This window comes from Nerophis lumbriciformis, linkage group LG38, assembly GCF_033978685.3.
Source record: "Nerophis lumbriciformis linkage group LG38, RoL_Nlum_v2.1, whole genome shotgun sequence".
Classification (NCBI taxonomy): Eukaryota; Metazoa; Chordata; class Actinopteri; order Syngnathiformes; family Syngnathidae; genus Nerophis; species Nerophis lumbriciformis.
In genome coordinates, this window is record NC_084585.2 from 1,657,188 (window position 1) to 1,681,611 (window position 24,424).

The 24,424-nt window shown below is 37.5% G+C and overlaps 3 protein-coding genes across 7 annotated transcripts in view; all 3 read left to right on the top strand.

The window, feature by feature from the left end:
- Positions 1 to 275: 275 nt before the first annotated feature.
- On the top strand, positions 276 to 5,558 carry gnrh2 (gonadotropin-releasing hormone 2). Its single transcript, XM_061932260.2, has 4 exons — positions 276 to 333; positions 3,901 to 4,051; positions 4,136 to 4,219; positions 5,392 to 5,558. Exons 2-4 carry the CDS (start codon positions 3,917 to 3,919, stop codon positions 5,428 to 5,430), a joined length of 258 nt encoding a protein of 85 aa, XP_061788244.2. The 5' UTR covers positions 276 to 333; positions 3,901 to 3,916; the 3' UTR covers positions 5,431 to 5,558.
- A 2,615-nt stretch (positions 5,559 to 8,173) lies between these two features.
- On the top strand, positions 8,174 to 18,905 carry zmat1 (zinc finger matrin-type 1). Of its 3 annotated transcripts, none has more exons than XM_072912638.1 (7): positions 8,174 to 8,322; positions 11,293 to 11,399; positions 11,485 to 11,568; positions 12,177 to 12,237; positions 12,370 to 12,612; positions 12,766 to 12,856; positions 17,297 to 18,905. In XM_072912638.1, exons 1-7 carry the CDS (start codon positions 8,184 to 8,186, stop codon positions 18,114 to 18,116), a joined length of 1,545 nt encoding a protein of 514 aa, XP_072768739.1. In that variant the 5' UTR covers positions 8,174 to 8,183; the 3' UTR covers positions 18,117 to 18,905. The 3 variants fall into 3 exon arrangements, with proteins under 3 accessions (XP_072768739.1, XP_061788386.2, XP_072768740.1); XM_061932402.2 differs by having other exon boundaries at positions 12,102 to 12,237; positions 17,297 to 18,904; XM_072912639.1 differs by having other exon boundaries at positions 8,179 to 8,322; positions 11,274 to 11,399; positions 12,102 to 12,237; positions 17,297 to 18,904.
- Positions 18,906 to 22,966: 4,061 nt separating this feature from the next.
- The window catches only part of cd8b (cd8 beta), an 18,228-nt gene continuing 16,770 nt past the window's right edge, over positions 22,967 to 24,424 (top strand). For 2 of the 3 annotated variants that reach the window (XM_061932467.2, XM_061932468.2), the window contains exon 1: positions 23,008 to 23,328. In XM_061932467.2, coding sequence (XP_061788451.2) covers positions 23,259 to 23,328 — 70 coding nt within the window. In that variant the 5' untranslated portion in view covers positions 23,008 to 23,258. Of the gene's footprint in view, positions 23,329 to 24,424 lie in introns of all 3 variants that reach the window. The other variant, XM_072912624.1, reaches the window with a different exon arrangement.

Sequence of the window (24,424 nt, forward strand, 5' to 3'; positions counted from 1 at the left end):
TGAGAGAGTGAGTGAGTGAGAGAGAGAGTGAGGGCTCACAGCAAATATGAAAGGTTGAGAATTCGATTGTGTTGATTGGCTGGTTGGCCTCAGGGATGTTTGCAGAGCATAATTGGAACCTCCTCACCTCGGACTGCTCATCTCTGCCAGGAGACCAGGGCCGGACATGGGCGGGACATGGGGGACGGGAGGGGCCCCCTAATAGAATACAGGCTACAAATATCACACTTGGAGACAATGGGGCCAATAAAAGTCTGCAATCTACGGACCAGGAGCATCGGAAGCCTGAAGGAGACGACTTTATTAGGTCAAGTCAGCAGAGTTGAGACCAAGGTAAGGTTTTTATTTTTACACTTATGCTTGAGACGAATGTCATATCTAGAGCTGAAGGTTCTTATTATAACCCTTTTAAAGTCCATAAACGTACAAACCCCGTTTCCATATGAGTTGGGAAATTGTGTTAGATGTAAATATAAACGGAATACAATGATTTGCAAATCCTTTTCAAGCCATATTCAGTTGAATATGCTACAAAGACAACATATTTGATGTTCAAACTCATAAACTTTATTTTTTTTTTTTTTGCAAATAATAATTAACTTAGAATTTCATGGCTGCAACACGTGCCAAAGTAGTTGGGAAAGGGCATGTTCACCACTGTGTTACATCACCTTTTCTTTTAACAACACTCAATAAACGATTGGGAACTGAGGAAACTAATTGTTGAAGCTTTGAAAGTGGAATTCTTTCCCATTCTTGTTTTATGTAGAGCTTCAGTCGTTCAACAGTCCGGGGTCTCCGCTGTCGTATTTTACACTTCATAATGCGCCACACATTTTCGATGGGAGACAGGTCTGGACTGCAGGAGGGCCAGGAAAGTACCCGCACTCTTTTTTTACGAAGCCACGCGGTTGTAACACGTGCTGAATGTGGCTTGGCATTGTCTTGCTGAAATAAGCAGGGGCGTCCATGAAAAAGCTTAGATGGCAGCATATGTTGTTCCAAAAGCTGTATGTACCTTTCAGCATTAATGGTGCCTTCACAGATGTGTAAGTTACCCATGCCTTGGCCACTAATGCACCCCCATACCATCACACATGCTGCCTTTTACACTTTGCGTCGATAACAGTCTGTATGGTTCGCTTCCCCTTTGGTCCGGATGACACGATGTCGAATATTTCCATAAACAATTTGAAATGTGGACTCGTCAGACCACAGAACACTTTTCCACTTTGCATGAGTCCATCTTAGATAATCTCGGGCCCAGAGAAGCTGGCGGCGTTTCTGGGTGTTGTTGATAAATGGCTTTCGTTTTGCATAGTAGAGCTTTAACTTGCACTTACAGATGTAGCGACCAACTGTATTTAGTGACAGTGGTTTTCTGAAGTGTTCCTGAGCCATTTAATACCCAATCATGGCACCCACCCGTTCCCAATTAGCCTGCACACCTGTGGGATGTTCCAAATAAGTGTTTGATGAGCATTCCTCAACTTTATCAGTATTTTTTGCCACCTTTCACAACTTCTTTGTCACGTGTTGCTGCCATCAAATTCTAAAGTTAATGATTATTTGCAAAAAAAAAAAATGTTTATGAGTTTGAACATCAAATATGTTGTCTTTGTAGCATATTCAACTGAATATGGCTTGAAAAGGATTTGCAAATCATTGTATTCCGTTTATATTTACATCTAACACAATTTCCCAACTCATATGGAAACAGGGTTTGTAAAATAAGTTTGACAAGATGCAGCAAAATCATATTCAGTTCATTTCTTAGCCAGGACTAAATAACCTGAATAAAAGCAGATGACTGAAGATGATTATAATTATTCAAATACACTATCAACATTTACGTACTTTTCAGACTATAAATATCAGCTCATTTGGCATTTGATGGCTGCAGCATGTTTCAAAAAAGCTGGCACAAGTGGCAAAAAAGAGTGATAAAGTTGAGGAATGCTCATCAAAGACTTATTTGGAACATCCCACAGGTGTGCAGGCTAATTGGGAACAGGTGGGTGCCATGATTGGGTATAAAAGTAGATTCCATGAAATGCTCAGTCATTCACAAACAAGGATGGGGCGAGGGTCACCACTTTGTCAACAAATGCCTGAGCAAATTGTTGAACAGTTTAAGAAAAACCTTTCTCAACCAGCTATTGCAAGGAATTGAGGGATTTCACCATCTACGCTCCATAATATCATCAAAAGGTTCAGAGATTGTGGAGAAATCACTGCACGTAAGCCATGATATTACGCACCTTAGATCCCTCAGGCGCTACTGCATCAAAAAGTCACATCAGTGTGTAAAGGATATCACCACATGGGCTCAGGAACACTTCAGAAACCCACTGTCAGTAACTACAGTTGGTCGCTACATCTGTAAGTACAAGTTAAAACTCTACTATGCAAAGCGAAAGCCATTTATCAACAACACCCAGAAACACTGCCAGCTTCGCTGGGCTTGAGATCATCTAAGATGGACTGATGCAAAGTGGAAAAGTGTTCTGTGGTCTGACGGGTCCACATTTTAAATTGTTTTTGGAAACTGTGGACGTGGTGTCCTCCGGACCAAAGAGGAAAAGAACCATCCAGATTGTTCTTATTTTCTGTTTTTATTTACAAACTACACAACGTGCCAACCTCACTGGTTTTGGCTTTTGTAAACGCCCATCTCTGCTTTTATTGTTACAGAATTGCTGAATGGATTGAGATATAAATGAGTGCTTGTGTGTTAGTTTGCACACATGTTGAATATATATATATATATATATATATATATATATATATATATATATATATATATATATATATATATATATATATATATATATATATATATATATATATAAAACCAGCCAAAAAAGAACAGAAAACGAAACGACATCATCTGGTACAACCCCCCATACAGCAAAAACGTCTCAACTAACATTGGACACAAATTCCTCAATCTGATTGACAAACACTTTCCCAAAGACAACACCCTAAGAAAAGTATTCAACAAGAACAACATTAAATTGAGCTACAGCTGTATGAACAATATACGACAAATCATCTCAAACCACAACAAAACAATTGCAAATGAGCCGTCGGCCCCCGGACAGAGCGACTCCAAAACCAACAAAAGGCTGTAACTGTCGAAAGAAACCTGATTGCCCTCTCAACAGGGGGATGCTTACAAACATCAGTTGTCTACCAATCTAAGGTAACACGCAAGGACATTAACACATCCAACACATATGTAGGATTAACCGAGGGAGAATTCAAAACCAGATGGAACAATCACAAGGCTTCTTTCAGGAACCAAAACCTGCGGAATACCACAGAACTCAGCAAACACATTTGGGACCTCAAAGACAATAATGTTGAATATTCAATAACATGGCAAATTCTTGCATCCAGCACACCTTACAATAGTGGTAATAAAAGATGCAACCTATGCTTGAAAGAGAAACTGTTTATTATTTACCGTCCAGACCTGTCATCCCTCAACAAGAGCAGCGAAATTGTAACAGCATGCCGCCACAGACGGAAACACCTCCTAGGTAACACATGAGCCAATCACCACGCCCCTAGGCCAGCCTGTACCCACCCACTCTGTGCCCTATATAAACCATGGTATGTGAATGCTCCCATTAAAATCTCCTGATGATTGAGGGAACCCCCCCTCATGAAACAGGCCTGTAGAGATGAAGTAGTCTTGTGATTTTTTTCCCACACATACATATATATATATATATATATATATATATATATATATATATATATATATATATGTATATATATATATATATATATATATATATATATATATATATATATATATATATATATATGTGTGTGTATATATATGATCATTAGGGTTGCAAACACAACTGATGTATACATGTTTTGTCCCAGGCAAAGAAGAAATATCATGAGCGTATCTCGAGTGGCTTTACTTCTGGTGCTGCTTCTATGTGTTGAAGCTCAGCTCTCCAACGCCCAGCACTGGTCCCATGGTTGGTACCCTGGAGGCAAGCGGGACCTGGACTCTTTCAGCATGTCAGAGGTTAGGACCAGGACCAGGACCAGGACCAGACTACATTTTATGAGCTGTTTATTGTGTTTCATATCTATACATTGTTTTTCCCAGACGTCAGAGGAGATGAAACTATGCGAGGCAGGGGACTGCAGCTACGTCAGACCCCAGAGGAGGGGTCTTCTAAAAGCCATTCTTGTAAGTGGCAATTAGGGTTGTAGGGTATACCACTACCATATCATGGTACTAATCAATCAAAGATGGTAAAATATTCTGTTTGAAAAGTACCGCTTCCTGGGCACGATGGCACGTGGTCACGTGGTGACATTGCTGCTTTTACCAGCAGAGGAGCATATTCGGCAGCGCACACACACAGAGTACTTACAAGCAGACACAGTGTGTAGACAGAAAAGGGAGAATGGACGCATTTTGGTGTAAAAAGTCAAGATAAAGGTGAAGTTATAACACTGAAACACCCTCAGGAAGAGCTGATTTAAGACGTGGCTAGCTAGTTAGCGGCTAACATCCATCCGCAGTGTTTTAGCTACTTCTAAATCACTAATCCTGGTCTCCATGGCAACAAATAAAGTAAGTTTCCTACAAGTATCATTATCACTGCAGGACGTGGAATAACTAAACATGCTTCACTACACACCGTAGGAGGATACAATAGATCAAATGTAAACAAACGCCATTGGTGGATCTACACCTGACATCCACTGTAATGATACCAAGTACAAGAGCGTATCTAGTCAATACTACTATGATTACATCAATATTTTTTATCATCACATCTTTTTATAAAGTCAGTAAATACGTCCCTGGACACATGAGGACTTTGAATATGACCAATGTATGATCCTGTAACTACTTGGTATCAGTTCGATACCTAAATGTGTGGTATCATCCAAAACTAATGTCAAGTATCAAAGAAGAGAAGAATAAGTGATTATTACATTTGAACAGAAGTGTAGATAGAACATGTTAAAAGAGAAAATAAGCAGATATTAACAGTAAATGAACAAGTAGATTAATAATCATTTTTTACAGTTTGTCCCTCATAATGTGTAGAAAATAATAGGTGTATAAATGACACAATATGTTACTGCATATGACTAATTAGGAGTCTTTGTTTGTTTACTTACTACTAAAAGACAAGTTGTCTATTTTATTTAAGGACTAAATGACAATAATAAACATATGTTTCATGTACACTAACATTTTTTGTTCAAATAAAGACAATAAGGCAATTTTTTTTGTCATCCTCTTTATTTAGAAAAGTATCGAAATACAAACGTTTGTCCATTGTTGTACGGGTATCAGTTACTGCTTATGATTTAGTGACTCACACCAAATGTCTCTCCTTACAGTTGGACATCTTATCTAGGGAACTTCAGAAGAGAAAGTAACTTCTTTGAAGGACAGAACTCCCCTCTTCAGTCTATTTCCTTTTTATTCCTTTTTGTTTGTTTGACTTTAAATGACTTTTTGTTGATGCTTCCATGCGGGCTGTGATGTATTGTTATTATTGTGTGTTGTTGTGTTTGAAATACAGCCCAAAATAAAACCATTGTTTTGATATGATTTTTTTCTCTTCAGTTTGTTGCTGCTACTTGAAAGATTAATAAGCAAATCATATATTTATAAATTGCACAAGTGTTGCTGAATTCCATTCACACAAATCTCTTACATCATCAAATAAAATACTGTACAGTACATTCATAATGACTTTACGATTGTTTTTCAATGATTATAAATGATACAAGACATAATATCTTATTTGTAATACTGTATTTTATATATTTCTACTAACTTCACCTATTGATTTATTTATTAACAACTTGATTAGAAGGCACACACAGTTTACAGAAACAATAGGAAACAATGGGAGTCTAAATACATTGTCAATTTTACCAGGATTTCACAGCTTTTTGCAGTATTTTTTCACAGTAAAACACTGTAGACAAAATGTACTGTAATCAAACAGAAAAATATTTAAGGGGGGGTCATCAAATGTACATCTCCTAAGGGTATTCTAGTAATGTATGCACAGGTGACATTTCACAATATAATACTGTAATCATAGTCGTCTGTAATATCACAAAAAATAGGAAAGTGGATTTTAAAATATTTAACAGTGTTTTTTCCATAGTAAAAATACTGTCCTCAAAATGAACTGTATTATTGCAACACGTGACTGTAAAAAACGATGAAACTCTTATATTTTCAAAGCAATCAACTGTTATTTCACAGTGAATCAAAAGAAATGACTAAACATTGACCAGGATTTCACATTGAACAGTATTTTTTTCACACTTAAATATTGAGATCAAAATGTTCTGTAACATTACAACTGTAAAAGATTAAGACATCCTTATATTTCACAGCAATCAAGTGTTATTTCACAGTCAAATACTGTCATCAGGGGCGCCGAAAAGGGGGGGGTAAAGGAGACGGATTCTAGGGGCCCATGATGGAGGGGGGCCCAGAGAGGCCCCTAATGATGATGAAATTATAATACAGAAAAAATAATGACACTGTGTTGGGGGCAGGCCCGGCCCGAACCAATCTGGCGCCCTAGGCAAGATTTTAGGTGGCGCCCCCCCACATCGGTAGTGAAGTGTATATACTCACAAGAACCCGAATAGCTTTGTCTTTGACCTTTTTTTTTTTTACTTACAACTATACCTAATATATAAAGGGGTGGAAAAGTGACTATTACCTGCAGGGCAAACATTAGCTAACCAGAAGGCAATAACAATGTAAACAAAAAACACCTGCTTAAAAGATCTAATACAAACATTTATATGCACGTACAACACTTAGAACTTTTAGCATATCAGTATGTGGAATTAAATTATGGAATAGATTAAGTAAAAAAGTTAAAAATTGTACTGATATGATCCAGTTTAAGAGGTTGTTCAAAATAATAGTGCTTACAGAGTACAAAGAAGAAGAATTATGAGAAATACTTTCAACCTTATTGAAAATAAGATATTCTTCATCTCAGTATGTTAATAATGACTGAATTAATTAATTAATTACATATTACAAAACTGTTGTATACTAACTCATAGATGTTATTTTATTATATAAAAAGGTCAGTAAATGATTCTATATATTTGTAAACGCTTTGAAGTGGGAAAGAGGTAGGATTAAATAAGCTTTGCTTCTTCCTACTCCTTTTCGGGCATGATGTAAAATGAAATGATATGAAATTGTGTGATGTATTATGATGTAAGTGTGTTCATGTTCCAAATAAACTAAAGAAAGAAAGAAATGTCCCTGAGGAATGTAAAGTGGGAGTACTGTAATTACCTAACGTTACATTATTATTTTCCATAACAATTTAGCCCCCTCCACAATATTAACCCGACGTTAAAACAGAACTAGCTATTTATTGATTAGCAATTGCCGAATCATGTAACATTAGCTTAATGCTAAAAAGCCAGGTTACTATCACATTCTGTAACAGACAAATAATTTCATGTAGGCTAACGTTACCTACCTGCTACCTCTGTCTTTTCTCGTTTCTCCTCTTCTTTTCTCTTTTTTCTTCCCTGGGCACCTGACAGTTTTGGCCGTTTTGACATCTTGTGTTGATTTTTTGATGTGGTGACGTCCAAAAAGAGTCATGATACGGGAAGGTAGGGGGGGGGCGTAATGTTGTAACAAATAATATTTCTATTATATAGGCTTTACTTTGCATTTTAATTAACGTGGGATTATTTTTTGTATTTAGAAATAATAGTACCAACTTTTTTTTTTTTTCTCCTACATTTGTGGCACTGGCGTGGCGCCCCCTGATGGACGGCGCCCTTAGCATTTGCCTATACGGCCTATGCCACGGGCCGGCCCTGACTGTACTGTGCAATCTACTAAAAAAAGTCTCAATCAATCAATCAATCAATCAATCAATCAATCAATCAATCAATCAATCAAAATGATATAAACTTTGTCCATTTCTAATGTATCTCATTTGTTAAGGCCATACAGTGCATTATCTTTAATCGGGGTTTCAACTAACTGAATTTCTTCTTATTATAAATATATATTTTTTAATGATCATTTGTGTTTATTCCTATGATTGACTAATACTGCACAGTGACGTCATGCGCTTTGCGCAACAAGCTCAGCGCGCATGCGCACAGTGGTGGCTAAAATGGAGGAGCTGAACGTCTGCACTCCGCCCAACTTGGAGTCAGACGCTCAAAGTAACATTGTTAGTCGTACTCTAGCGGCTTCTGCCACAGAACCTGACAAAGTAATAAACATTAAAACTGATAGTGCCCCGTTTGGAGGTGAGTTTTTAATCCAAGACGGGAACAATTCCGTCGTTCGTCGCGCGACGTTAGCTCACTTGCTAACTGCGCATTAGCCACCCATGCTAACGTGACTGTTTGGCTTCAAACACACAATTCATTGTGACGGACCGCTCACAAAAGAACGTAAATAGATGAAAAGCTCGCGTTTTTATCGATGCCTCGCAGTGTTGAAGTTAACTCGAGTTTGTGCTTTCCAACCTAACAAGCTTGAAGTGGTGATGTTTGGACGCAGGCTGAAGGCCTCATGTAGGCCTCATGTAGGCCAGCTAGCGAAGCAACAAGCTACCAAAAATCACCAAATAACTTTCAGGAATGAAAGTCTATGTCATGCTGTGGAAATCATTTAAATCAGGGCTGTCAAACTCATTGTAGATGGAGGAAAATCTACTCCCAAGTGGGCTGGACTGGTAAAACCACGGCAGGATAACTTAAAAATAAAGATTGTATTCTTTGTTTAAAAATAGAACAAACACATTCTGAAAATGTACAAATCACAATGTTTTTTTTTACACTTACATGTTGCGGTTATCTTTATCTGTCCTTATTTATATTTTCTGAATAAATGATGTCATAATGTTCGTCAGTCAACTCATTGGTGTTCATTGTCAATCTATCAAGATACAATCAAATTACAGAATGTTATTTATGTAGTTCCATCATTTTCCTCAACTGATCTACTAACATCATGTGGTTTATTTGGACATAGGTATCATGCATAATCTACAAAAATACAAATAATTGCTATTGTGACATCCAGAGGACACATTTAGAACAGCTGTTTCTTTCATTCAAAAATTTCAAGTGAAATTTTTATACTTGGCAAACTCATCCCGCGGGTCGTACGTTTGACACCTCTGATTTAAACCAATATACATTGAGGGAAATCATTACAAATATTTTGCATAGTAGTTTTTTTATTTTATTTAGATTTTATGAATGCAGTCAATATCCTTATCTTTACCTGGCCCTGAAGCACTGCTCTGCCTTTAAAAACAAAAAAAGACTATAAGTAAAAAAAAAATACAAAATTACTATTCCTTTTTTCTTTAAAACTGCTCAACAAAGCATGTTGTGAGTGCATTATCTGTATTCTCTGAGCAAACATCTAAATGTTATTATTACAGTAATGCCGGGCCTTAAATTTCAGGTAGTAGGCACTTTGTATTCGACAATACTGCAACACCGAAGTTAAGTACAGAGAATCTATCTTTATATTTTGCAAAACTTCTGAGACGTTTGTGTTTGCACTTGTTGATATTATATTGTTGTTAATTCATCCAACAGATAATCTTAAAATAATTTGTATTAGCTTTTTCTATGTGCATATGTATGCGTGTATGTATGTATGTATGTATATATATATATATATATATATATATATATATATATATGTATATATATATATATATATATATATATATATATATATGTATATATATATATATGTATATATGTATGTATGTGTATGTATATATATGTGTGTGTATTTTACCTCTGTTTTAAATGTTACATTTTAGTCTGTCCTTTGCCTATATTTCATTGTGGTGTACAGCCCTTTGTTTTTCAACTGTGGTTGTTTTTAAATGGCTTTATAAATAAAGTTGGTATGGTAGATGAATGTGGGTGATCCAAATAAGTTTCATAAATGTTTCTTTTTTGTTGTTTTCTATATTTTTTGTTTTTGGTTTGGCTTTTAGCTAATTATCAGTTTTATTGAAGTCATTTGTATTTTTTATGTCATTAGTTATGCAAGATTTTATTTAGTTCTATTTATTATATAGATACTATATTTTTTTTTTAAATCTTCATACAGTAGGTACCACTGTAATTTTGCCTCATCTTTCACTTTAAGAGTCCAAAAGAGAAAGAGATGATACAGTATTATCTGCTCAAAGATGGTACTTGGTGGTTGTTTGAACATACTCCAGCTACTCCTGGATAGTACCACTTCTTAACGCTTCATTCACACACAAGATTCTGTACAGTGGTACCTACTGTAATATGTTTTACTTGCATTTTATCCTGTATTCCTACTCATGGTTCTTACTATTTGTGCATGTTTTGTTATTTTCCCTTTCCGGCGTTTCTCATAGGGAGCCCTCTGCACCAGGAGACCACGGCCACCAGGGGCGCTTTATGTCAGCGTCCTGGTGGCCGTGGTCTCCTGGTGCAGATGGCTCCTGTGATAGTGTTTCTTCACCTGGCTCCTCTGTACTCCGTTATGTATTCATTTGTGCCTGTGTGAGATTGATGGTTAATTTTAAGTCTGTAAAGATCTTTGTAATGCATTTCTTTTTTGGATGAATAGCGCTTTATTAATAAAGTTTAATTGATTAATTAACCTCGGCAGACATTTTTAATCAAAACATAAAAACAATCCAACAAATGTGCGTTCTCTGTAGCAAAATCACATTTCATTGATTTTAAGTGTAATTCAGAGGTCTGGAAAAGAACCACAGTGGTACTTAACAGATTCTGTGATTATTAAACAATGCCCATGCACAGTTGGGATACCTTTGATCATAAGAAGACCTGACAGAAATAGTATGGAGAAATAAGTATGTTTTAAGGTAAACTTGTGTGGGTCAATAAGCAGGTTGACCTACTTTAGCAACAAAATAATGCCTTGTTTATGTTCAGACATGAATTGTACCTCCTTTATGCCTAATTTCAGGTACTGTGATATATAATGAGATACTCAAATTAACTGGACATTCTGCCAAATGATATATGATTGCATACAAATGATTAATAGGCGGTTGTTAGAGGTATGGGATGATGGACATTTGCAGTTATTTTAGTTTGCCATTGGCGTTGATGCAGATAATCCACATAACATTTAATGAAATCAAGTGTTTATATGTTAACTCAATAGATAGGCTGTGTATGAACTAAGTGCAATGTCTTCTCTGTGTCCTACTTGAAAGAGTATGTCTTGCCATGCAGGGAGTGTAAGTGATGAGGAACTCCTGCAAGGTCTCCTGACTGACCAACACTGCCATGTGTGTGAAGCTGTGCTGCTCTTTGAGCCTCAGCGACTCTCCCACTATAAGGTTTGCAAAGTTGTACCGGACAGTCTTGTAGCCTTTGCGACGTCATCATCATCACTGTGCATCTCTTGTTTCCTCTCGATCGCAGGGAAAGAAGCATGCCCAGAAGTTAAAGCTATACCTGCAGACCAAGAAAGCCGGCATGGCAAACACAGAGTCTACTGGACAACAGGTTAGTGTTACTATTGATGCTCCACTGCACCTAATAAGGAACTTTGATTTGCTAAAAAAAATACATGATAATTCAGACGGTTACTGTTGCACTTGCGTGCATCCTTGTACTCGCAAACGAAACACTAGGGATGTTCCGATCAGAGATTTGTGCTCCTGATTCCGATCCATCATCCATGAGTTAAATGGGCCGATACCAATCATATCTATAAATTCTCCATTTTTCAGTTCATTTATAGCAAGTATTTCCAAACATTTTGACTTGGGCTAAAAAAATGTGTCCGGGTGCCGAATTCCGACTGCATGTTAAGTAATATATCTATATATACGTTAGGTCAGGAAAAAACACAAAAGGCTATATCATCCCTACAAGCCTGTTTCGCAGGTTTCCCTGCTCGTCAGGGGATTTTATAGCCTCTTGTGTTTTTTCCTGACCTAACGTATATTCCCCTCTATGCCTTAGGTGTAACTCAATGTTTTCCTTTTCTAAATTTGTGTCGGAAAGCAATCATTTTCTTGTGCTTTAATTTGCAGCAGAACATGCCAAGTGATAAAGAGCGTTTCTGTGAGCTGTGTAACATGGTGTTTTCTTCTCCTGTGGTGGCAAAGTCACATTACCAAGGCAAGGTCCACACCAAGAATGTTCGCAAACATTGTCTTCAGAAGTCAGGTGAGTGTGCATCAGAGGGAAGCATTGAGAGTGTGAATTGTAATCAAGGACAGAACTATCTAGTGCTGCACTTTTGTTATACTGGAGAAACACAACTCATTTGACTTTGTGATCTCTCTTTTAACTCGGCAGACAAGAACGCCGAGGTCAGCACGTTGCCCAGCCCTCACATGGATTCTGCAAACAATATCCACATGTCAGGATCGGGGGACGGCACAGACCCGACTACTGCCAGTCCAGACCCAAACAAGTACTGTGTCTTGTGTGCGGCCACCTTCAAGAATCACCAAATGGCCTTGCAGCACTACAATGGACGCAAGCACCAGAGGAAGAAGGCCAGACATGAGCTGCTGGAAGAGCTAGGGGATGAAGAAGGTAACGCTGTTAACAAAAGCAAGAAACAAACAGGTTGCACAAAGCTACATCAATGTGTCTTTTTTTTAAGTGCTATCGGAATTAGCCAAGATCCGACTTTTTTGCTTCCCTTATAATTCCTACGAACACCGCGGTCCATTCTTCTGTCCACAGCCAACACTCTGACGTGCACCATGTGCAGTGTGCAGTTTAACTCTGTGGAAATGTACCAAGCCCACATGCATGGAGACAAGCACCACATAAGGTAAGCTTTGCTACACAATTAATATGCTAAATAGCTCAACACAATAATAATCTTAGACTTAGACTTCCTTTTTATTGTCATTCAAATTTGAACTTTACAGTACAGATAAGAACAACATTTTGTTGCATTAGCTCGTTGTAGTGCAGGATAAAAGAGCAATTAGGTCCAGATATAAATACATAGATTATTGTACAGATAAATATATTGCACATTAATCTTTTATTGTGCAGTATGTACCACTGCAGACATTTAGGCCATGTCCATACCAACACGGATACTTAATAAAGGCATACTTATCTCTGGGCTTAGGCCTCTTGTCCACACGCATACTTTTATCCTTTAAAAAAGCATCCTATGGACATTTCTAAAATGGAGAAGATAACGGCACTTATTAATTATAAATTGGAGAAATGTACTACCGGTACATACTGGGAAAACTGGGTCAATTATGTCACGCCCCATAAGCCTAATTTTATTTTCTCGAATTAGTGATTAAAGATTACTCCCTATAGGTCTATGTTTATTTATTTACTATCTGTTTATATTCTTTTGTTTTTTATTATTATTATTATTTTATTTATTTATTCATTTATTTGTTAATATTATTATTACTTTGATTTGTTTTGTTTTTGCCGTTTTTCTCTTTTTTTGGGGGGGTGGCATCGTTGGGATATAAACAAAAAATATTTTGACATTTAGGGCAGATAATAGATGTATGATGTATGCAAATATGATGTAATGGATAGGAATGTCTGATGCTGGATGTCAATAAAAATGAAATAAATAAAAAAAAGCATACTTTTGCAAACGCTGGCCAAAGTGTAGAGTTTCAAAACTCTCCGCTCATGTACACGTCACAAACGGAGACTTGTATCCCTCTGATGACGTCATGGTTGTGCGCTGCCATTTCCAAAGTGTGTCCGCCCTGAGATCGGTAGGTTGTGAGTCCAAATCCCGGCCGAGTCATACCACAGACTATAAAAATGGGACCCATTACCTCCCTGCTTGGCACTCAGCATCAAGGGTTGGAATTGGGGGTTAAATCACCAAAAATGATTCCCGGGCGCGGCACCGCTGCTGCCCACTGCTCCCCTCACCTCCCAGGGGGTGAACAAGGGCATGGGTCAAATGCAGAGGACAAATTTCACCACACCTAGTGTGTGTGTGACAATCATTGGTACTTTAACTTTAACTTTTTTTTAATCCTACCCTTTTTCATACCATAGCAATTTTATCCCATTTCCTTGTTCTCTGTAACAGAAAGTGAACAAATAAATAATAAACAAATAATATACCATAGTATGTAAACACATTTTGATAACATAAATAATCTTTGTCTCAATAAAAAAAAGTAAAAAAAAAAAAAAAAAAAGGGTTCAAGATGTTGATCATAATTCTTGTTCCATTGGACCAAATGTGCATGCCAGCAAGTGTATGTGTTTGTGCGTGGACATAGACAGTTTGGAAACTACACTTGTGTGGATGGAGATTGTTTTAACCCCGGATATGCGTCTTTGAAACTCTGTGTTCGTGTGGACATGGCCTTTAGTTAAAGTAATACCTCATCAACCTATGAGCATTTTAATAATTTTTGACGAAAGAGCCATGAAAACCAAATATTTTGAAATATAGTTCCGCGAGAGCGATCTGATTTATTACTTAACACTGAATGCAACTCAACATGTACATTTTTAAGACTAACAATTAGATCCGGTGTGTCAAACTCATTTTAGCTCAGGGGCCACATGGAGGAAAACTACCGGTACAGTGTTCCCAAGTGGGCCAAACTGGTAAAATCATGGCATGATAACTTCAAAATAAAGACAATATTGTTTTCTTTGTTTAAAAATAGACCAAGCACATTCTGAAAAATGTACAAATCATAATATATATATATTTTTTTTACCTACAAGTGGCGGTTAATATCATTCTATCTTCATTTGTCGTTATGTATACTTTTTGAATAAATGATGTGATAATGTTCATCAGTCAAATAGGTGGAATTGAGTCTAACAAAGTTATAAAATGTTCCCATTGGTGTTCATTTTTAATATATCAGGAGATTAAATGAATAATAATATGAAAATCAGATTTCAGGATGTTATTACTGTAATTTATACTAATGTATTTTTATTTCCTCAACTGGTTTACTGACATCATATGGTTTATTCTGTACATGTGTAGCATCATATACAACAAAACGTGTGAATTTGGACTAATTTCATTATTCACACATGAAGTTAGATGCCATTAATTGTTGTTAGCCTTCTTGTTTGTATGCATCATTTATCTTTACCCAATTCCCTTACAAGAAATAAGAGGAAACTTCACCTGCAGTGTCCAATATCCTCTATTTATTTCACAGTCACACTTGATTTATATTTTTGATAAGAAGTTACTGATTCCATTTCAACTCACTGAATCGTTACGGATCGTATCGTTCTGGGTTGGTGCAGTAATTGTAAGTAAATCTTGTGTTTTTTATGCTGATTTGATAAAAAAACAAAAAACGATACCGATAATAAAAAACCAGATACCGATAATTTCCGATATTACAGTTTTAAGCATTTATCGGCCGATAATACCGGACATCTCTAATAAAAGGTTTGTATGTTCTCTATATCCAACATTATGTATTATTATAACTGATCTTTTTTGTAACACAGTTAGTGAATGAAGCGCACATTTGTACCGGTAGTTATTTCCCATATTTCTGCACAATTATTCAGATATGTAACACTAGTGAGTAGTAAAGAATGTGAAGCGATTTTTGGTCTAGAACATGTTTTGCTTTATTGATTGTTGACGTGTTTCTTGATACTTTATGTTGTATACAGGGCTGCAACAACTACCGTATTTTCCGCACCATAAGGCGCCCTGGGTTATAAGCCGCATCTAACTGCGCTAAAGGAATGTCAAAAAAACAGTCAGATAGGTCAGTCAAACTTTAATAATATATTAAAAACCAGCGTGATGTGGGCACGCATGGAGTCGTATATCAACATGAACGGAGCTGCGTGAAAAAAGCCACCCGGCCTCTTCGCGTAAACTTACCTTAACCACTCGCTCATCTTTTCTTCATCCATCCATCCTTTCGAGTTAGCTTTTATGATGACGCCGGCTGGAAAGATCTCTTTTGGCAAGGTCTTCCTTTTGAATATCACCATGGGTGGAAGTTTCTGGCCATTAGCATGGCAAGCTAGAACCACAGTGAAGGATGACTTCTCATTCCCTGTGGTGCGAATATTCACCGTACGTGCTCCCGTTGTATCCACAGTGCGGTTCACAGGAATATCAAAAGTCAGTGGAACCTCGTCCATGTTGATAATGTTCTCTGGCCGGATCTTTTTTTCAGCTATCTTGTTTTTACAATATGCACGGAAAGTAGCCAGCTTTTCTTGAAAGTCTTTAGGCAGTTGCTGTGAAATAGTAATCCGTGTGCGGATGGAGAGATTGCGTCTTTTCATGAACCGGATCCCTGTCGCTTAGTAGGAGCCATTTTGTGGTCTTTACAGATGTAAACACACAAAGGAAATGATACGTACGGTAATATCCGCGCACTTTTTCTTCTTCTACGCGGGCGGGTGGTTGCTTACAGTAGAAGAAGAAGCGCTTCCTGTTCTATGGGGGCGGGTGCTTACCTTGGCGGTTGCTTGCGTAGAAGAAGAAGCACTTCCTCTTCTACGGAAAAAAGATGGCGGCTGTTTACCGTAGTTGCAAGACCGAAACTTTATGAAAATGAATCTTAATATTAATCCATATATAAAGCGCACCGGGTTAAAAGCCGCACTGTCAGCTTTTGAGTAAATTTGTGGTTTTTAGGTGCGGCTAATAGTGCGGAAAATACGGTAATCGATTAAATCGATTAAAATCGATTATAAAAATAGTTGGCGATTAATTTAGTCATCGATTCTTTGGATCTATGCTATGCGCATGCGCAGAGGCTAATTTTTTTAATATATTTTTTTATAAACCTTTATTTATAAACTGCAACATTTACAAACAGCTGAGAAACAATAATCAAAATAAGTATGGTGCCAGCCAGTATGCTGTTTTTTTCAGTAAAATACTGGAAAGGATAGAAATGTCATTTGTCTCTTTTATCCGATTATTAATCGATTAATCGAAGTAATAATCAACAGATTAATCAATTATCAAATTAGTTGTTAGTTGCAGCCCTATTTTTTACATGAGATCTATTATTACAGTCAAAAATGTGTTTTCTTTTACCCTTTCAATGTCTTCTCCGTCCATTTGTATTTGTGTTTGACTTTTCCTTCTACTGTTACTAAATAGCATTATTTTAGTTTTACTGAGATTCAATGATAGTTTTAATTTGTTCATTTCTTCTGTTATTATTTGTATTAGCTTTTGTGTGTTCATTTGAAACACACTAAAAAAAAAGATCTGAATCATTTTCCCGCCTTGTTTGTTTACCAGGATGAAGAAGGTCTTTAACCTTCACAAATCCCAACAGAAATCCTACAGCACGTTTGCAGATGAACTTTCACATTACATTGAGATCCAGAAAGCTCGTGGACTCGCACCCAAGATTGGCCAAATCCTTCCCAGGGCGGAACCACAAATGGAAGGCGATCAACATCACAAAGTAGAAGATTTACATAACGAGCACATGAGACCACAAAACCAGCCTACATCCAGCTGTTACTCTCCTTATCCAGGCCAGCCTCGCTATCCAGGCCGTCCTTGGGACCGCAGTAGTCCTCCATCTTTCCCGCCCTCAAAGGCTTCACTGGAATTCGCCGCTGCGCCTCTAAGGCGATACAGAAAGTGCTCAGGCTCGTCATATACTAGCTCCTCTTCATATTCCTCTTCCTCCAGCAGCGCAGCCAGTGACAACCATCAGAGCGAACACAGGCAGAGAGAGAGGAGGAGGGCCAGAAGGTCCGAGAGGGACAGAGGAAGGCGATCGAGAGAAGCAAACGCGAACAAGTCGAGGCGGAAGCAACGAAAGAGAGCGCGAGACGACGCCTCGGAGGAGAGGAGGAGAGAGGATTGTGGAGAATCGGGCGAAGAGAGGAGAAGAAAGCGCAGAAAACGAGGCCAGGGAAAGAGGCCGCTGGAGGAAGATCATGTAGATCCAGTGGAAAGTAGAAACAAGACTGAAGACCATGTGGAACAGTTGACTGACAGACTAGAGGAGGAAGTCAAGGGCAAATCCAGAAAAGAGAAGAAAAAGACAAAAGATAACAGAACAGAGGAGGAGAAGCTGTGGGATGATTCCATTCTTGGCTGTTAAACCCAGGAAGTCATTCACTGGGCTAGCTGGCTAGCCCAGTCGTGAGCTCTTTCTATGCTTCATTTACTCCTACTTTCACTTATCACTCACACTGTTTCATTGAGACCATTGAAATGTGTGCTTGTAGCACCTTTAGCAGCCTGCGGTGGGCGCTGTTGATCCTTCTGAGTGACTGCAATAGATTGTCAAAAATATGCTGGCGTTCAAAGGCAAACATGCTCTTTAGGAACTAATATCAACTATATTATGAAGTAGTCAGCATAATTGTCAATGATAACGCAACTGCACTTTACTAAGATAAAATATATGCATGGACGTGTGTGTGTGTGTGTGTGTGTGTTGGGATTTACCTTTAAGCCATAAATCTGCAATCAGAAGTTATTAAACTCAATTTATTTTCCTTTTTCTGTCTCTTATGTCTCTGTGGGATGCATTTCTGCATCTTTTTAAGGAGTTCTTTGCAACTTCCTCAAAGTAAAAAAAAATCTTAAGCCAAACAACACCCGAGCTTATCAGAATCAGCTTTATTGGCCAAGTATCTATTTTACAATTAGAGCTTTAACAGTACATATGGATTTTTTTTACAATTTCAAATGATTTGGAATACAATTATAAGAGCAACTAACAATTGTCAATGTTATTGTTACGATAGATGATACTTTAATTATAGGTCATGTTAATCGCTAAACTTTTGTTAAATCATTATCACTAACAATACACAATGCTAATATGCGTGCTACATAAAGTAGTTAACGTCATTACGTGTTAAAAGCTTTAAGAGGGAGGTATAGACTTACAACAGTGTTTCTTAACCATTGTTGGGCCGCCAACGCCAGCTAGAAGGCCGCCAAAAATGTCAGTTTCTTAACTGTGGTCCCGGCACTACTCAGTTGTAATACACTTTTCCACCACTTGTGGCAGTAATGACTATCTCAAACAAATGGAAAAAGTCTGGAGTAAAAATGTATTTCATAAGCGCAAAAATGATGACTTAAGTGGTGAAGCTGTATTTTCATTTGCACTTATATTTCATTGACAATTTATTTAAGAAACAATTTAGTTAGGATGTATTTTAGCACTGCGTAATTATATGTACATTTATTTTTCATTAGTTTTTATGACTTAGTTTTTTCCAGTAAATTTGATCAGTATTTATTTTAGTAATCAGCCTGACCTAAGCCTGGACAATAATTTTTGTGACTAACACATGCTTCCATATCATTTGACAAGGTTTACCCTGGTAAACTGTAAATAGATTGGATATTAGGGGTGTAAAAAAAAAATCTTAATCGATTAAAAAATATATATAAATTTTTTCCAAAATCTGTCCTTTCCAGCCACTTTAGTAAATGTTTTTTGGTATAATTTTATTGAACAAAGCCCGTTTTCTTTTAAGTAATATAGAAATGTATCAGTGTTTTTTTCTTTATTTTATGGTGACGTGTAGGTAATCATAGAACTGGCACCCAATGTTATTAAAAAAAAAAGTATAGATTCTAAATCAAGAATCGATTCTGAATGGAATTTTTACCCCCAAGAATCGAATTGTGTGGTGCCCAAAGATTCATTTTCATTTCATCATTTCTTTTTATTCCTTTCATAAAAATGCATGTATACAAGCCATATACAGTTGACACTATCATTGTTTTTTTGTTTCTTATACATTTCCATGATCAGAAAGGAGCAGATGGAAGAATACAATTCTTATATTTATCTGCCCCCTTTTCAACACAAATTATTTTAGATGACTTTATCACTGTTCCCTCCACCAACACCCGAACTCCAAAATACTTTTAATTTTCGTTTAAGCATTTTCAAGATGACACATCCAGTCAAAATCAAAAATCAGTTTGATATAATTCCAGTTGTCTCTTTTTGTAACTCTTTTTAAATTCAAAGATATTCTTGCAAATTTTTAAGTCTTTGTCTAGAGAATTCTATGCTTTCACACCAACATCAGACAAGCACATTTGATTCAAATTTGTTTGCAGATTCACAGTCCTATTACATATAATTATTGAATATGATTAGAATCAAGAGTAAGATTACTAATTCAGTGTTAGTGGGTCTTATGTATGTATGTATGTATATATATATATATATATATATATATATATATATATATATATATATATATATATATATATATATACATATACATGTATGTATGTGTAAAGGTTGCAAACAGCCCCTTTAAGGCATGCATGTGTAAAACTATAATCCATGTATGGTTAAAAGTGTATAAAACTGCTGCTCACATACTATATTTTAATTCATACGGCCCTATAGTAAAGACATTGGTTCTTTTTTAGGTTGTCCCGGTCTTCCACCTTGCTGTGTGTCAGAAATGAGCGCCTATTTGAGTAAATAGAAGCAACATCTCGGCAGATGTCGACGAAACATCACCAAAGCTTTAATAGCCGAGTGATGCCTAACCAAAGCTCTTTTGAGATCTCCTGTTTTCACAGAATCCTGTGGTTTCATTCCATGCCTCACTCGAGTCGTCGACCCACTCAGTACTTTTGGGGGACCACATCCTCTCACTCGAAGACCACCGTGCGAACACCTCAGACGATCTACTGCGCTGTCACCCGTTTCAACCCATTCTGTCCAAGCCAAACACTTAACGTGTGCTCAGATCTTGTTTTTTATTTATTTACGTTATTGCAACCAGTTCAAAAGCATTTTTTTCCCTTTAGTGTGATAATGTATAATTGATTAATTCTTCATGTTGATGTCACAACTACATTTTTCATCCTTAAGTCTTACTGTGTTTTTTGGTGTTGTAGGTCTTCACTGAAGCTGGGTTAGTAGGACTCCACTGAGCTGGAGGTTACACACCTGAGACCACACCACTGCAAGCTGCTGCTATGTCACAACACAACTTCTGTGTGTGTGTGTGTTCTTGTATTTCTACCCTTCTTGAGACATCAAACCCCGGCCGAGTCATACCAAAGACTATAAAAATGGGACCCATTACCTCCCTGCTTGGCACTCAGTATCAAGGGTTGGAATTGGGGGTTAAATCACCAAAAATGATTCCCGGGCGCGGCCACCGCTGCTGCCCACTGCTCCCCTCACCTCCCAGGGGTTGATCAAGGGTGATGGGTTAAATGCAGAGAATAATTTCGCCACACCTAGTGTGTGTGTGACAATCATTGGTACTTTAACTTTTTTAACTTTAACATCAACAAGGAAAAGTACCGGGTACCTTCCAGATGAGGACCGGTGAACAAGTTAGGAGCGAAATCATGGTCCCATTATGGAAAAACATTGCATCTAATAGGGAATGTCTCATTTGCATCCCTGGTGGTCAGGGCCGGCCCTTGGCATAGGCCGTATAGGCAAATGCTAAGGGCGCCGTCCATCAGGGGGCGCCACGCCAGTGCCACAAATGTTGGAGGAAAAAAAAAAAAAAAAGAAAAGTTGGTAGTATTATTTCTAAATACAAAAAATAATCCCACGTTAATTAAAATGCAAAGTAAAGCCTATTTAATAGAAATATTATTATTTGTTACCCCCCCCCCCCCCCCCCCCCCCCCCCCCGCACGGTGCGCCCCCTCCCTTCCCCATGACTCTTTTTGGACGTCACCACATCAAAAAATCAACACAAGATGTCAAAACGGCCAAAACTGTCAGGTGCCCAGGGAAGAAAAAAGAGAAAAGAAGAGGAGGAGAAACGAGAAAAGACAGAGGTAGCAGGTAGGTAACGTTAGCCTACATTAAATTATTTGTCTGTTACAGAATGTGATAGTAACCTGGCTTTTTAGCATTAAGCTAATGTTACATGATTCGGCAATTGCTAATCAATAAATAGCTAGTTCTGTTTTAACGTCGGGTTAATATTGTGGAGGGGGCTAAATTGTTATGGAAAATAATAATGTAACGTTAGGTAATTACAGTACTCCCACCTTACATTCCTCAGGGACATTTGTATTAGATCTTTTAAGCAGGTGTTTTTTGTTTACATTGTTATTGCCTTCTGGTTAGCTAATGTTTGCCCTGCAGGTAATAGTCACTTTTCCACCCCTTTATATATTAGGTATAGTTGTAAGTAAAAAAAAAAAAGGTCAAAGACAAAGCTATTCGGTTTCTTGTGAGTATATACACTTCACTGCCGATGTGGGGGGGCGCCACCTAAAATCTTGCCTAGGGCGCCAGATTGGTTAGGGCCGGGCCTGCTGGTGGTGACATCTATCAAAATGAGGGTGGTCCGAAAAAGGAGGGATTTTTCTAATTGACTGTGGGTCGGTTTTAAAAGTGCTCCCCCTCTGGCCAACATATGTAATAACAAGTGTGTGTAAGAAATTGAAATGTGCCCCCTTTGGCCAAAATTAATACAAATAAATGAATATATACTATAATAACTTGAAGTAAATCATGAAGATTAAAAAACAATTCCAAACAAAAAAAAAATATTTTTATGTGTATATTATTAATGTTGTAAATACAAATTTTTTTATACATCTAGAAAGGTTGGTCCTAAAGAGGGAGGCATTTTTCGGAGGTCTCAGGAAGGTAACAAATACAAGAGTGTGTGTGTGTGCGTGCGTGTGTGTGTGTGTATTTTCTGTGACTTTCTTTTTAGCTTTGGGATGTTTCACTCCTTCAGCATTTTTCTCTCTGTTGAATTATTTCTATTTTCTGTGAATAATTTGCCAGTCTGAGGACACATTAGGTACACTAGCACGGTATGAACTTTTTTTTTTTTAAATATCCTAAGAGGATCCTCTGCAGTGGACATTTTTTTTGTCTTGTTTGAATTTTTATCTTAGACTTAGACAAACTTTATTAATCCACAAAGGAAATTATTCAAACTGTTTGAACACTTTCTCTTGTGGATTCATAACGTCTTATCAGTTCCATTTTTTTTTTGCTGACACATGTTTTCTTCTAATAAGCAAGCAAGCAATCATATAAACACTGTAAACTAAAACGTTTTTTCAAATGAACTTAATGCGCAAATTTTGCTTTCTTTCTCAGCCCTTTCTGATAGGTGGTGTGTGTGTGTCACAGCAGGGTGTTACCATGACGACTTAAGGCCCCGGCACGTTGGACCCTCCCATCATCTCAAGAGTGATAGGCAGCAGGAAAACAAATGATCAGCCGCTGCCTTTCAAACTCCACTCAAGAGCCACCGAGATGCCAACCCTCGCACCTGAAGCCACCCTGCTGGCTTGGAGCTTTCTGGTGGCATCGCTCTGGACATCAGGTGGGCTCACGTCTTGTTTTGTTGCCAGCACATTTTCTACGCACCCAGGAACTTTAGCGAGGGAGCTATCGTGCTACACGGACGCTCAGATAGTACGGATATTGCAATATGGTGGCCTGAACACAGTCAAGTACAGTTTGATCTACATAAGGACGCCACAACCTTTGTTTTGTATATTGTAGACCGCGATACATTAAGAATCTGGTCATTTTGGAACTGTTTGCGATGGTGAAGGACTGGTTCATGGGCCAAGGTATCATTTTTCAGTCAGAATGTCCTTAATTTATCATTTCTGTATAAATTGTAACGCTGTCAAAAAAGTATTTTTTTCAAATCAAATAATCACACTTTTGAATTTGGATTAATCATGATTAATCACTGATTATTACTCGTTTGCATAGTTTACAATTAATTAAAGAAATAACCTAATATTTGGACACAAACGCGATGCTATCATCAGAATGTCATCCATTTTTTCCCCCATATGTTTTACTTGAATGCACTACAGCAAGTCATTTTATCTCAGGGGCCGCATGGAGGAAAATCTCTGCACACACGGGGCCGGACTATTAAAATCATGGCATTAGAACTAAAAAATAAAGACGAGCTTTCGATGTTTTACTTTGGCCAAAAATAGAACAATCACAGTCTGAAAATATTACAATAAAATAGAAAAAAGTAAAGTTTAGATCCATGAAGGAAGGAAGAAAGTGAATGAATGTTTATAACTGAATACATTTACATATGCATAAACATTTATTTTCTTTTGTATTATTTTTTTAAGATTAATTAAGTAACGTTTATGACAACCTTTTTCCAAAACACAATATAAAATGTGAGGTATAACAGCATAATGCATACATTTGTCATTTGTTTTCAAAACACTTACAAAAAAGTGGGAGCCCAAAAATGGACTGTGGGACCCCATTTTGAAAATTCCTAGCGCCAACACTGATGCATGCAAAACAGCAGCAGGCGGCTGTGGCCTGCGGGCCGCCTCTAATACTAATCAAATATCATCCCAGGGGACATAGATTTGTGGCCGGCGGGCCTGGACTTTGACATATAGGCACTACAGTTTCATCTAAAGACCAGT

Excerpts from the sequence above, each read along its gene's own strand:
- gnrh2 (XM_061932260.2), top strand. The coding sequence starts at position 3,917 with ATGAGCGTATCTCGAGTGGCTTTACTTCTGGTGCTGCTTCTATGTGTT. Across the intron at positions 4,052-4,135 it reads ACTCTTTCAGCATGTCAGAG|ACGTCAGAGGAGATGAAACT; the intron begins GTTAGGACCAGG and ends TGTTTTTCCCAG. Across the intron at positions 4,220-5,391 it reads GTCTTCTAAAAGCCATTCTT|TTGGACATCTTATCTAGGGA; the intron begins GTAAGTGGCAAT and ends CTCTCCTTACAG.
- zmat1 (XM_061932402.2), top strand. The coding sequence starts at position 8,184 with ATGGAGGAGCTGAACGTCTGCACTCCGCCCAACTTGGAGTCAGACGCT. Across the intron at positions 11,400-11,484 it reads AGCGACTCTCCCACTATAAG|GGAAAGAAGCATGCCCAGAA; the intron begins GTTTGCAAAGTT and ends TCTCGATCGCAG. Across the intron at positions 12,857-17,296 it reads GGAGACAAGCACCACATAAG|GATGAAGAAGGTCTTTAACC; the intron begins GTAAGCTTTGCT and ends TTTGTTTACCAG.